Below are 14,514 nucleotides of genomic sequence, written 5' to 3'. Positions count from 1 at the left end.
GAGCGAGAGAGAGGGAGAGAGAGGAGAGAGGTGAGAGGACGAGAGAGGAGAGAAGAAGAGGAAGAGACGGAGAGTTTTAGACAGACAGAGAGAGATTGAGGGAGAGCTGGGGAGAGACAAACCGCAAGAGATAGAGAATGCGAGAGAGAGAGAGAGAGAGAGAGAGAGAGAGAGCGGAGAGAGAGAGGAGACACAGACTCAGAAACAGGCAGGAGTAGCAGAGAGAGAGAGAAAGAGAGGAAACTAGGGAGGGAGAACAAAACTTCAAACCACTCGTGAAACTCCCCGGGAGGCTTAGTTCAAAAGCCTTGAGGGGAAATAGGAAAGTGGGTGCTAATATAAGTGTCAGAGAAATATGATTACAACACAGAAGGAAGGCAGGAAAATATAAAAATAGAAGGATAGACGTGAGCGCCGGGGGCTTGCGGCCCGCCTCACACACACATTCACACACCGCCCAGCTGCAAAATCCCCCAAAACCAGATTATACTTAGCGATTTAGCAACTCTCTTGTGACCTTGTCTGGGTGGCTTTGGGTGCAAAAAGGCTTAATCTCCACCACCACAGAAGAAGAAGAAAACTAGAAAGGTTTGCCTTCGAACCCGCCCAGCGAGGGAGGGGTGGGCTGACCAGGCTGGTGTGTGGCTGATGGAGTGGGGGGTGGGGTGGGGTTGGGGGGGGGGGGGACGACGACAAGATGAAGGTGATGGATGATAGAGCAGTCGCTCTATCATTCTGTGCAAAATGGACGACTAAAGGACGGGCCGCCCTGAAGGGGCCGCGGTGAGGGGGCAGCTACTCAGCATGTAGGGGAGGGTGGCAGACGCCGGGTGGCTCCTGAACAGAGCGAGAGGACAGATTCCCCACCTGGAAGAAACTGCTCTGACCAAGCCCTGCTCTTCATTCAGGGCCAGATAACCGCTGAGGTGTGAGATCAGAAACACCAGGACCCTTTATGGCTGGCCAACAACAACAACAACAACTAAAACTTTCCTGGATGCTTTTCCTCATGGATTCAGGACTGCCGCTATTTCATGTGCAGCCTTATGTTTACCAAACCATGTGCTTAAGGTAACACTCTACCTGCACTATGGCACTCTTCTACTGCATGTATTTATTAAAGGTGACATATTATACCACCAGGTGTGAGTGTGATTAGCCGTTTTGAAAAGCTGCCTCTTCTGACATCATAGGTGGGCGTGTCCACCTAGATGTATGACGGATCGATGAGCAATGTTTGCTACAGTTCACTGGTTAGTCTGGTAGACTCTTCTATTTAGCATACCTCTAGGTGGACACGGCCAGTTTCCAAAACGGCTTGAACGGCTAATCACACTCACACCTGGTGGTATAATATGTCAGAAAAAGAGCTACACTAGAAAGTGTCTCAAGAATAAAAAGGTGCCTATCCACCAGTCAATCCATCACTCACACACAAGTGAGGCCACAGGAGGTTGCTAATGGGAAAGAAACTTACAGAGTGCAGGTTTGATTTATATTCTTACTTACAAACTATAACGAGTGACGTTTACATCCGATACGCTGTCTCTGCTATTGTATTTTAAGTTAGATTACCTTTTAAAGTAAGAAATGGGGGGCAGGATAGTTTGTCATGGCAAGAGCGTTCAACGGCCGTCTGAAAAGCAGCGGGTTTGATCCCCGTTGTCCTCAGCCAGCCTACACAGACAACCCTGATCCAGATGCCTCCCTGGATTCTACCTGTTCCGAATTCCAATCAGGTAGAAGGCAAGGCAAGCCGCTTTTTCCTGTTGAGTCACTTGAAAGCAACGTTCCCTACATAAACAAGTAAATAACTAAATGGAGTGCAAGAGACTCTCTCTCTCTCTCTCTCTCTCTCTCTCTCTCTCTCTCTCTCTCTCTCTCTCTCTCTCTCTCTCTCTCTCTCTCTCTCCCTCTCTCTCTCTCTCATGCCGGTGTCTCACCCCGTACACCAGCTCCCCGACCATCCCGTTCCAGATCTTCGTCTCCGGGTCCCGGGCGCCGTACTTCCCGTCGGGCACGATGGAGATCTTGTACTTGATGCCGATGTGCTTGGCGATCTCCGAGGCCAGGTCCACGCAGTAACCCTCGTACTGGTCGTTTCCCTCGTACAGCTCCCAGTTCTTCTTCAGCATCACGTACGGCCCTTCCTGTACACCGGGAGGGAGAGTGAAGGGGGAGGGGGAGAGAAGGGGAGAGAGAGAGAAGGATGGGAGAGAGAAGGGGAGAGTAAGAGATAATGGGGGAGAGCGACAGAGAGAAAATGGGGGGAGAGAGAAAGAAAATGGGGGAGAGAGAGAGAGAGAAGGGGGGAGAGAGAGAGGGGGAGTGAGAGAAGGGGATGTGAGAGAGAGAAGTGAGGGCGAAAGAGAGAGAAAGAGAAGAGGGAGAGAGAGAGAGGGTGTGAGGGAGAGAAGTGAGGGCAAAAGAGAGAGTAAGAGAAGAGGGAGAGAGAGAGAGAAAGAAAGAGAGAGAGATCGAGTGAGGGAGAGAAGGGGGGGAGAGAGAGAGAGAGAGAGAGAGAGAGAGAGAGAGAGAGAGAGAGAGAGAGAGATTGAGTGAGGGAGAGAAGGGGGGGGAGAGAGAGGGAGGTGGAGGGGGAGCCACACCGTCAGACAGACAAGGCACATGAACCCGACAACCAGGCAAGCCAAGTTCTCACATCCAACAAGTGGGCGCGACACGCTGCGCTGTATGCAACACACTAAAGTTTCATGAGCTTCACTTCGTCACAATTGATGCACATTTGTTTGTTTGTTTTCTTTATACAGGCGTTCCAAGACAGTGGGGGAGGGGGGGGGGATGTGCAAACTTGGTCTTATTTGAGTTGAGGAGAAATGGCTTTTTCTTTCAATTTAATTAAAGGAAAACAAACAGTAGCAGTGAATTAAAATGTATTTCTGGTAGAACTCATGAATTCCGAGTGATAGATATTTAAATCAGCGTATCCCTGACATGCTGTTTTCACACTTAATGCGTTGCATTAATAATGACATATTAATAATGTATTATTATTAATACATTATTCATTTATGAGACAGTGACGCAGATAGGATCGCCACAAACTGCTAATGGCAGATATGTGTGATGTGCATATGGATGCATTGCACACCGACGACAGCGTCGACGACAGATTAACTGGAGAACATGGGAATTCATAGTGAAGAAAGACCTGTCACAACTTAACTATTTGAATATAAAAAAGCTAAATCTGACAGCTTCTGGGCTAATGGTGGAAATCAATCACCAGATGTTTTCACAGATCTCTCTTGGGGGGAGGAGAAAAAATAAAGATAAATCCAAATTAAAAACGGTGGGTCTCTGCTCTGATACAGTCAAACTAATTGCTTCTGTCATTGGAAGCAGTCTGTTGCATACTGAGGACGCTGCGCAATGTACTCTTGAAATGGGTATGCTTGACATTGCCCGGGGCTAAGCTAGGTAAAGCAAGGACTGGAGAGAGAGTAGCAGGGGAGGATGCTAACGCCGGGCTAACGCTAGGCTGTGTCGCGCAGCAGCACGCGATGCAGCCACGTACGAGCCAACGTAGTGTCATAGTGTTCGTGCAGTGTGGCGCGTGTTAGGTGATTGTATGGCAAGGACACACTTATTTTTAACACAACAAAAGCTAAAACACAATTGTATCATTTATTTTTAATTGCATTTTTTATTGGTGACGATACATCTTAAACTCAGAGGAAGTTAAGTAAACAAACTACTTCATGGGCTCCATGTGACTTTTCATCGCCGTGATAGCTGACAAAGCATTTATTATTAATGTATTTAGATATTTTTTTATGTAAAAGCTTTGTTTACAGAAGCGCTACTGTTTGACACAAATAGTGCACATTTTCACTTGGATTGGGGGTTACTGTACATTGAGGACCTCATTCAAATGATTGCTTGCTGGGAAGTACAAACTGGATATTACACACAGACAACAGCAGGCTGGAATATAATGACAATTATATTGTCGTTGTAGTGTGGGATGTGGATCAACGAGAAAGCTACAATCTACAAACAACACCAAGAGCAAGATGGCCGACAGATTGGTCAATAATCAGAACAAGGCCTACTCTCTCATTGGCTAATGCGGACGATAAAACATGCCATTAAGCATGCGTACAAAGTCACACACACAAATATGCAAAGCGTAGACACAAAGGCAGGCCTACACACACAACCCCCCCCCCCCAAAGAAAATAGATATTTAGGGATATACAGCAAATAAACACAAATCCAAACAAGCACACATTTGCAATCAAAGACCCCTCTACTCGATACAACTACAGAGACGGATATCACAAATAATTCAGCTTCAACGCATATTCAAGTATTCCCACATTTTCTGTTGAATAAATATGTAATCTAAGAAAAGCAGTGTTCTATCATTAATACAAAAATAATGACATAGCTCATAAGAAGCCTTTTTTTTTGCCCCATTTTTTACTCTGGTTCCCCTCTGGCAGTCGCTGCCACTAGAAAAATGCTAATTTTGTAACTTGGTTCCATGACACTTACGAATGGAGCATGTTCAAGACACGACGGTAGAAGAGAAGTAGCAACGACGAGAAAGGAACAGAGTGTTCCCATCGTTAATGACAAAAAAGTGAACAAAATTAAACCAAATTAAACTTGTGTTCAGATTTTTGGAGCAACTCGGCTCTGTCCAGTCATTTCTTGTAGAACACTTGTCGTCGGTTGACATTTTTTATATTAATAAAATGAATCATAATGTATTAATTCATAGTCAACCTTTCCGCATGGCTGTAGAAAAGCCCAGGCGTCAGCTGTGTGAAGTGAGGGCGCTAGGCCTTGTCCCCGTGGGGGCTTTAGCCAACACAATATTATGACAATTTCAGCAATATTAAAGCCATGGCTCATGCCTTTGAAGAAAGGCAAAGGAGAGAAGGAAGGGGCTGGGGGCTTGCTCTCTTGGTGTGCAGTGCACACACACACACACACACACACACACGCACACACACACACACACACACACACACACACACACACACACACACACACACACACACACACACACACACACACACACACACACACACACACACACACCCCTGTGAGGTGCACAAGGAGTGGCCGCAGCAGTTAATAAAGCCAGATTAACAAACACAGAGAGTCTAACTCTGGATTAATTCTCGACGTGTATCCACAGAATAATGTGTAATTTAACTAAACGCCCCGTTTCACCGTCCCTGGATCCGTATTGGGGTAACCTGCGCCTGCAGAACTCAACTGCGCAGCGAATGAATGCTTTCAAACATCGAATAAATCCCTCCAAACAGTATCAACATTGACCGCCATGCTTTCAGAGAACATTGCTAATTGACAAAAAGTCTGCAAACACACTGAAGATGTATCCTTAGAGAGGCCATTTTATATTCCCCAGTTTATACCCTGCTGGTCCATGATCCCTGAAGCCCTTGGCCACGTGTCTCAACTACAGAATGAAGCCTACAGACTGAGGCCTACAGACTGAGGCCTACCCTACAGACTGAGGCCTACAGATTGAGGCCTACAGACTGAGGCCTACCGATTGAGGCCTACAGACTGAGGCCTACAGACTGAGGCATACAGACTGAGGCCTACCCTACAGACTGAAACCTTCAGACTGAGGCCTACAGAAAGAGGCCTGCCCTACAGACTGAGGCCTACAGGAAGAGGCCTACATACAGACTGAGGCCTACCCTACAGAAAGAGGCCTGCAGACTGAGGCCTACCCTACAGAAAGAGGCCTGCCCTACAGACTGAGGCCTGCCCTACAGACTGAGGCCTACAGACTGAGGCCCACCCTACAGACTGAGGCCTGCCCTACAGACTGAGGCCTACAGACTGAGGCCCACCCTACAGACTGAAACCTTCAGACTGAGGCCCACCCTACAGACTGAGGCCTGCCCTACAGACTGAGGCCTACAGGAAGAGGCCTACATACAGACTGAGGCCTACCCTACAGAAAGAGGCCTACAGAAAGAGGCCTGCAGACTGAGGCCTACCCTACAGAAAGAGGCCTGCCCTACAGACTGAGGCCTGCCCTACAGACTGAGGCCTACAGACTGAGGCCTGCCCTACAGACTGAGGCCTGCCCTACAGACTGAGGCCTGCCCTACAGACTGAGGCCTGCCCTACAGACTGAGGCCTACAGACTGAGGCCCACCCTACAGACTGAGGCCTGCCCTACAGACTGAGGCCTACAGACTGAGGCCTACAGACTGAGGCCTACAGACTGAGGCCTACAGACTGAGGCCTACAGATTGAGGCACACCCTACAGACTGAGGCCTGCCCTACAGACTGAGGCCTACAGACTGCGGCCTGCCCTACAGACTGCGGCCTGCCCTACAGACTGAGGCCTACAGACTGAGGCCCACCCTACAGACTGCGGCCTACCCTACATACCCTACAAAAGGTCATTTAGCAGCCATTTTGATGCAAAGAATCTTACAGTGGTCCTTTAGCAGACACTAAGTCTCCTAATATGAGAGTGACATCTAAATGACTCCTTGGATGCGTCAGCTGGCGCTTATGTTTAGTCATTTAGCAGACGCTTTTATATTAAGAGACTTACATTAAGTGATTAAGCAGTCGCTTTTATCTAAAGGGACTTATATTTTCTCACCTCACGGATGCTTTTTGTCTCAAGGGTCATTCAATGAACCGGTAGCTAGGCACAGGTCCTTACTGTGTTAAATCCCCATTCTTATGCATGGAAGAATGTAAGTCACATACGTACTGTTCTGCTGCATGTTTCAATACAAACAATCGTGCTAACATTTTGCCATGCATTGAAACACAATCTTTTTTAAGGGGTAAACAAACAAGCAATCTCATAGGTTCAAGTTGCAGATGAAGTTCGACTTAATCCTCGCTCGCGATCCGGCAAGACACGCAATTACATGTAATCAGCTGTAGTGATTATTACAGCCCTCCATATAGCGGGCCTTTTCATCAAGAGTTGTGTCGATGCGGGATGATACACCCCTCTTTCAATCAGGTACGGTTTTATTAGTAGCAATATTGACAAAGTTCTTTAAATATATATTTATATGTATATGCATACACACACGCACAAACGCAACCAAGTTTAGACACCACTGTGAAAAAGCCCAGGTAAAACAGGTCACGTCTGCGCCTTGCAGCCATATGTTCATCCCAAGCCTGATGGAAACTTTAAACACACAGGCACACACGCACACCCGCACACACACCCACATACACACACACACTAGAAAACTCCCAGCATCTTAGAGTGCCAAATTGCATGAGAAGGCGCCTTCAGCATCTGTTTTGTGATGTACTCGCAATAAACAAGACTAGACCGTCCCACTGACACACACACACACACACACACACATTCTATTTTTATACCTGGGTGATTCATGCCGCCATGTCTTGTGTTTTCCATATTAAAATCCCGCCGTCACAGTGGGTTAATCATATTATATATAGATTATTTTTTTTCCAGAGATAGAGCGAAGGGATATAATTTAGAAACCCCACGGGGTCCGCGCCTTTGTTTGACCGGCAAACAAAGCCGCTTAAACACACACATACACACGCACAGACTTCAAAATAAAAGCGTGAAAGGCAGCCGTTGAGCAACAATATCATGCTGAATAAAGAATGAGTACAAGCGGCAGGGAAATGAACCGGGGTGATTATGGTGAGCCGGGGTCTCTCTGAGATGTTTGTTGAGCGGGTGGGTTGGTGCGGGTGGGCTTACGAGACACGACACAGTACAGTGAAGCGGGGCGCGGGGGAAAGGGGGAAATAAAGCGCTTGATTTTTCATTCAGGAATTTGCTCGCTTTGAAGTTGGTTAGCTCTTCAAAATAAAGCAATGTGTTTCACTGCATGAAGAAAGCCATTACCATTTGGGGGGGGGGGGGGGGTTTTCTCCCGAAAACCGGAGCTGACTAACACCCTGGGAGTGCCGTTCGTCACGCACACATACACAAACGTGTAGTACACACTTACACTTACAGACTCCTTTAAGGCCAGTAAATACAATTAAAGGTTGGGTCATGAGCCGTGAGGCCCTTTGGGCTAGAGGGGCCCCTGGTCGGCCCCCAGCGTTAGGTCCTTAAACAAGACGTCTCTCCGCCGCTCGCTTCTTCCTCAGGAGGGTCTCCGTAACAGGCGCTCGTTGGGACCACCACGACGACGTGTGTCTGTGTGTGTGTGTGTGTGTGTGTGTGTGTGTGTGTGTGTGTGTGTGTGTGTGTGTGCGTGTGTGTCTGTGTCTGTGTGTGCATGTGTGCGTGTGCGTGCGTGCGTGCGTGCGTGCGTGCGTGCGTGCGTGCGTGCGTGCGTGCGTGCGTGTGTGTGTGTGTGTGTCTCAGAGTAGTAGAGCCATTGTGCCTTCATGTCCATGCAGTCTGTTAGTGCTCTTCGCTTTCTTTGAGCGTGGGGAGTTTTTTTGTTTTGGGAGGTTGGGGGGGGGGGGGGGGGGCTGTGTTGTCCGTTCCTCTCTCCGTTAAGTGCCTCTTGGGTGGGGGTAGGGGTGGGGGTTTCAGTTTCTTAAAATAGGATTCCTGGTGGCGGGCTGAAAAGAGGAGGAATTGTACTGAGCGGAGACTCGTCATCCCTCTTGTCCCCGCCCCCCCCACCTCCCCCCGCACGCACAAACACACACACACGCCACACATAAACCACCCTCAAATTCCCACCAATCCATGCCCCATCTCGTGAACAGTTTATAAATCTTAGCCCCCTTTACACATTCCCTTCCCGCCAGACCCACTTACACACGCAAACATGCCCACACACACAAGTCGAGGACAGCATATTAGCATAGGGACCTCTGAGGTCAACCCTACACCATGCATGCTGTCGTGTTCTCAACGGCTGGCCAGGAGCAGTTCCTCACTGCAATGAGTCCTGAATCCTGAACTCTGGCACACAACAGCGGGAACCTGACTACGATAATATACTAGAGATATATATATCTATACAGAGAGATATACTCCTCAAAACCAGTACTTTATAGAATGCAAAATCCAGTGTGTGTGTGTGTGTGTGCGTGTGTGCAGATGTCATTGTGTATATACAGACAGGGGCATATGTGTGCATGTGTGTGCGTCTGTGTCTGTGTGTGCATGTGTGCGTGTGTGTGTATGTGTGAATGTGTGTGTGTGAGCACGCGTGCGCGCGTGTGAGTGTTTGTGCGTGCACACAGGCAGATCTCTCACCATGATGGTAGTCACCACGACGGTCCTGTTCTCCATGCCTGAGGTGTCGTTTGGCAGGAGGAGAGAGTCCTGGATGAGCACCATCTTGTCTGCGTCGTTCCAGTAGCCGATCTGCAGGGAGAGCAGCCAGCATTACCACCACTCCCTGCTTTAGAGAGGCTCTGGTAATTGGTTTGTGCACCCATACCGCTGTGTGTTTGAGTGTGTGTGTGTGTGGGTCTGTAAAAATGTGTGCATGTGCGTGTGTGTGTGTGTGTGTGTGTGTGTGTGTGTGTGTGTGTGTGTGTGTGTGTGTGTGTGTGTGTGTGTGTGTGTGTGTGTGTGTGTGTGTAAAACTGGCGAATAAATAAATTCTTAATAAGCAAAGGACCACAATTATTGTGTGGAGAAAAAGGCAATTGTTAGCAAATTGGTTAACATACTCCATCAATTATTTCTCAGAGCATTTCATATTCCATCCGTCTGATTTTGTGTTCACAGATGCATTTAAAATTGACTTTGTTTGATAATTTACCACTTTTCAGCTGGATAATATACAATGAAATTTTAAATTGTTCCTTGTTTCTCATTAATTTCTATCGGCCCACACTATGCTTAATCCATCAATAGCGTGTAAGAAATAAACCAATGCATTTGAAATGTAGCCTCAATAACGGATCTTCCCAAAGATCAATAATTACAACAATTTGCAAGTTTCTTCATGTGTAGGACACTTCAATTGTCTGAAAGGGAATCCCCAGGGACTCTAAACTAAACGTCTTACCAAACAAGAACTTATCCTGCTGTAAGTTCATAGCAGGGAAAAGGATGAGCGTTATAGACATCAACATGAGAGAGAGAGAGACAGAGTGAGATTGAGAGAGTGAGAGAGACAGAGAGAGAGAGAGAGAGAGAGAGAGAGAGAGAGAGAGAGAGAGAGAGAGAGAGAGAGAGAGAGAGAGAGAGAGAGAGAGAGAGAGAGAGAGACAAATGTGCAGTTGGATAAAGAAGCATGGAAAACCCTTGGTGTAGTTGGCACACGCTGGGCCAGCTGGCAGCCATGATGGAGGGGTGAGGGGGGAGGGGGGAGGGAGAGGGGGGAGGCAGGTCGGTGAGTGATCGCCGCTACCACCCCCTCACTGTGGCACTGTTCACAGTGATTGATGATCCTGTGTGGAGGAATGGTGTGTGTGTATGGGTGTGTTCACATCCACAGAGACATGTGTGACTATGGGATAGGAGGATGACCCATACACAGACACAAGCGACCACTTTAACCAACACAACCACCGCAAACACCCCTAGACCAGCACAGATCCAGATACCTGCAGACCTACACTAACGCACGCAGTTAAACGCACACACACACACACACGCACAACCAGACACACACAAACACACACCAACACATACCTGCAGACGAACACTAATCCATACAGATAAACACAAGCACACAGACACACACAGACACAGACACACACACACACACACACACACACACACACACACACACACACACACACAGACACACACACACACACACACACACACACACACACACACACACACACAGACACGTACACGTCTGTGGGGGGGCTGTCCTGGAAGGACCTGAGATGTCCCGAGGGTTGAGGAGACAAGCCCAACTAGCAGGGTGATTGATGGTCCGTCTCCGCCCTTTCTCACCTCCCCCCTTCCAGCCGCTCCTCCACTAAAACCACACTGCAACCCCCCTCCCCCCCCCCAAGCCTCTCCTCTCCTCATCCTAGTGTGATGTCTGTGTGGTGTGTGTGTGTGTGTGCGTGCTGGTGTCTAGTTCCCCTTGTAGGATAAATGCAGAGCACGGTAACCTCTTTGAATGGTGCGATGGTCTTGTAGCTTTTTCATTCATGTGCCGCTTCATGGGCATAGATACCCACACACACCTACTGATACCAAACACACAAACACATACATACACACACACAAACACATACACAGCTACCCCACCCTTTCCCCCTCATACACACACACAAACATACATATACAGATACCCCACCATCTCACACACAGATACCCCACCATCTGTCAAAGACACAGATACTCAACCATCTAGCACACGCACACACACACACACCCTGAATGTCCCATATGGGATTAATAAATTACCATCTTGTCTTATTTGAGACCCAGGGCAAAGAGACAGCCAGGTCACCTCTGTGCGGTCAATCAACTCTATCAAATGCTCCTCAAACACATTCAAGCTTGCTCATTCGCAGCGTAAAACATAACAACATAAAGTAATGGAACGCCACACTGTTGTAGGACATGACAATGAGAAACAGTAACGCACAGAGCAGTACACTCAAGAGACAGGCAGGGTGCGGGCGGTGTGGTTTCTTACCCGTCGGGGTCCGTTACTCTTCAGCTCAAACACGTCCATCGTGTAGTTGACCCTTCGGCCATAGTGGTCGAACTGGACATTACCTGTTAATCCCTGCATCCGCACCTGGGGGCGGGGCAGAGGAGGAGGAGAATTAGTGAAACAATACATTGAGGTGAAGGTAAAGAGCTTCTTGAGGTCCTTCTCATTTTTTCTCGCACCCCTTCAGTGCAAACTTGTGCAGATGCACACAAACAAACGCACACACCGATCTCTTGGGGTGAAGCAGACGATAATGCCTTGATGCCGAAATCTGGAGCCCTCGGTGGCTGGCGGTCACCTAAAGGATTAGTATATTTGCTTCGAGCCTCTTCAAGAAGAAACCTTCAAAGAGACATGCGGGGCTATCTTCAGGATTTGTGACCTCCAAAACGCCAGGGTTGATGCTTCAGTCCCTCGGCCCATTCACCAATGACGTGTCAAAGAGCTGTGAAGTCTCACAACAAGTTTTTCTCTCTCGTTTTTTTTTTCGTCCTTTCTTCGTTTTGCCCACAAGCCCTGCGCCAAACTCATTAACGACCTCGTTAATTAGTACAACCTTCAACCAGAAGACTGGGGGAACTAATTAGAGAAGTCAGCTGTTGTGGTGTTTATTTGGTCTGAAAAAAACCCAAGCAGGAAAACAACCAGCATCTGTACCTGCTGGAACTCCTTGGCTGATAGTTAAGGGACCACAGTTCTGTGGCTGCTCCCCCTCCCCCTGTACAAACACACTCCATCATGCTCTCTCATGATCTCCTCAAATGTGACATTTGCACACTGTGCGTGTGTATACTGGATAGTGTACACTGGTGTACAAAACAGCTGGGAACTTTAACTCTTTGATCACACTGCCAATAAAAGTGCAGAAATGTCCCAAAAAATTGCTGATAAAGCCAGTGAACCCAAAACCGTATGTGGTAATTTGTCTTTTATACTCGTCAAAGTCTATGCCTATCTATGCCATTTTACTGAAATAAGTCCCCAATTTAGAAGAAAAAGGGGTAAATTCCTATGCGGCCTCAGAGAGAAAGTTGAGCTCTTCAGACAATAATAGTATAACGCCACGGTGTGTGCATATGGTGTAGCGCCGTCTGAGCAGCGATTTCTTTCATACCCGAGTCCGAGGGTAAGGCTTCCTGGACACATATTGAATAACGCTCCAGTGTGTGTGGATGGTGGAACTCCAATGTAGCAGTATGTGAGCAATGTGTTTAAAGTCCACTTCTGAATAAGGGTTAGGCTTCCCAGACACCAGTGAAACGCTACGGTGTGACGCATTTATCGCTCATACACAACAACGTTATTCTGAAATGACAAATTGATTGGTCACAAAAGTATCAGAAAGTTGGTGTGGGTCATAATCCACGCTAGGGGGGATAATCCTCCCCCCCCCCTTTCCTAAATTCTCAAAAAAAGAATAATCGTAGGCCTATAGTGTTGAATTTAAGGTGAAACGGTGGGTTCACTGGTTCTTTAAGGCTGCGCCTTCGGTTATCGGCTCATATGCTAACATAAAGTGAAACGTTATAGAATGAATCGACCTCATTAAAAAAATAAAATAAAAAAATACACTATGTTCACTTTGTTTCTTAACTTTTTTAAAACCTTTCCATCGGGTGTGTGTTTAATGGAGGGCAGCATCGATGTTTCCAGCGATACCTACACTGCCCGTTCTTAATGAGGACCTCATTGAAGGCATCTACATCGCTCACAGCACACATAAAGGAAACTCAGGTACAAAAGGTGAACAAGACCAACCACATAAGTCTTGGCTGGACACAGAGGAAACACACTACCAGGGGAAATCCCTTAATCACACTGGACAATACAGAGAGCACAAAATTGCATTATCGGTCTTCTAACTGGATTGACCGTCTGCACTCGCGACCAAAGCTTTTACTAAATTTGAAATAAACCGCAGAGGGGTGATGGAAGACAAACATCCAAGTTTGCTTCCCCTTAATGTCTTTAGGCAAACGGTTACAGCACAGAGACACGATCCTGTCCGATATGCATTTGAATTCTTTCGGCATTCTCCTAGTAATTTGTCTTGATCAGTCATATCTGAAACCATTTTCCCCTATTGCTTTTTTCATGACCTCAATTTGCCTCCTTCCTGTCCCCACAACTCCAACTCCAAATACCAGGGCTACCAGGCCCCACCTGTTTGAGGGTTAGCTCCAGGGCTACCAGGCCCCACCTGTTTGAGGGTTAGCTCCAGGGCTACCAGGCCCCACCTGTTTGAGGGTTAGCTCCAGGGCTACCAGGCCCCACCTGTTTGAGGGTTAGCTCCAGGGCTACCAGGCCCCACCTGTTTGAGGGTTAGAACCAGGGCTACCAGGGCCCACCTGTTTGAGGGTTAGCTCCAGGGCTACCAGGCCCCACCTGTTTGAGGGGTAGCTCCAGGGCTACCTAGCATCCCCTGTTTGAGGGTTAGCACCAGGGCTACCAAGCATCACCAGTTTTAGGGGTAGCTCCAGGGCTACCAAGCATCCCCTGCTTTAGGGTTCCGTAATGAACACATTTCAAGTGATGACTTGTCCATCTATTTAAATCATAACTGTGAAATCAACACATCACAACGTGTTTTTTCTAGAGCTATTCACTAAGCTGTTATCCTTTCCCCGAAAAGTCACAATACAGCTATTGTGCCTGCATGTGTACAAAGAGTATCTTCAAGTGTAACCAGTGCTAGAGTCAGACACTACAGTTTGTACCATCAGGATTTGGGATTTTGAGGGTCTGCTCGTGTTGATTAGCTAGCCTCCCCTGTTTGAGTGGTTTGCTCTGAGTTGACTAGCAAGCCTCATCTGTTTGAGGGTTCGCTCCATGTCCATTAGCAAGCCTCACCGGTTTGAGGGTTCGCTCCATGTCCATTAGCTAGCTTCACCTGTTTGAGGGTTCGCTCCATGTTCACTAGCAAGCCTC

The 14,514-nt window shown here is 47.6% G+C and overlaps 1 protein-coding gene across 3 annotated transcripts in view; it reads right to left on the bottom strand.

Moving 5' to 3' along the window:
* LOC130385249 (glutamate receptor 4) overlaps nucleotides 1–14,514 on the bottom strand; it is a 1,260,456-nt gene that overhangs the window by 1,179,939 nt on the left and 66,003 nt on the right. For 2 of the 3 annotated variants that reach the window (XM_056593669.1, XM_056593670.1), the window contains exons 8-10: nucleotides 11,566–11,670; nucleotides 9,204–9,314; nucleotides 1,944–2,150 (exon numbers count right to left, since the gene is read on the bottom strand). In XM_056593669.1, the coding sequence (XP_056449644.1) occupies nucleotides 1,944–2,150; nucleotides 9,204–9,314; nucleotides 11,566–11,670 (423 nt within the window). Of the gene's footprint in view, nucleotides 1–1,943; nucleotides 2,151–8,494; nucleotides 8,558–9,203; nucleotides 9,315–11,565; nucleotides 11,671–14,514 lie in introns of those variants that run through there. The other variant, XM_056593671.1, reaches the window with a different exon arrangement.

Source organism: Gadus chalcogrammus, chromosome 7 (genome assembly GCF_026213295.1).
Source record: "Gadus chalcogrammus isolate NIFS_2021 chromosome 7, NIFS_Gcha_1.0, whole genome shotgun sequence".
Classification (NCBI taxonomy): Eukaryota; Metazoa; Chordata; class Actinopteri; order Gadiformes; family Gadidae; genus Gadus; species Gadus chalcogrammus.
Note: the sequence above shows the minus strand (reverse complement) of the source record. Positions and strands in the feature narration are given on the sequence as shown.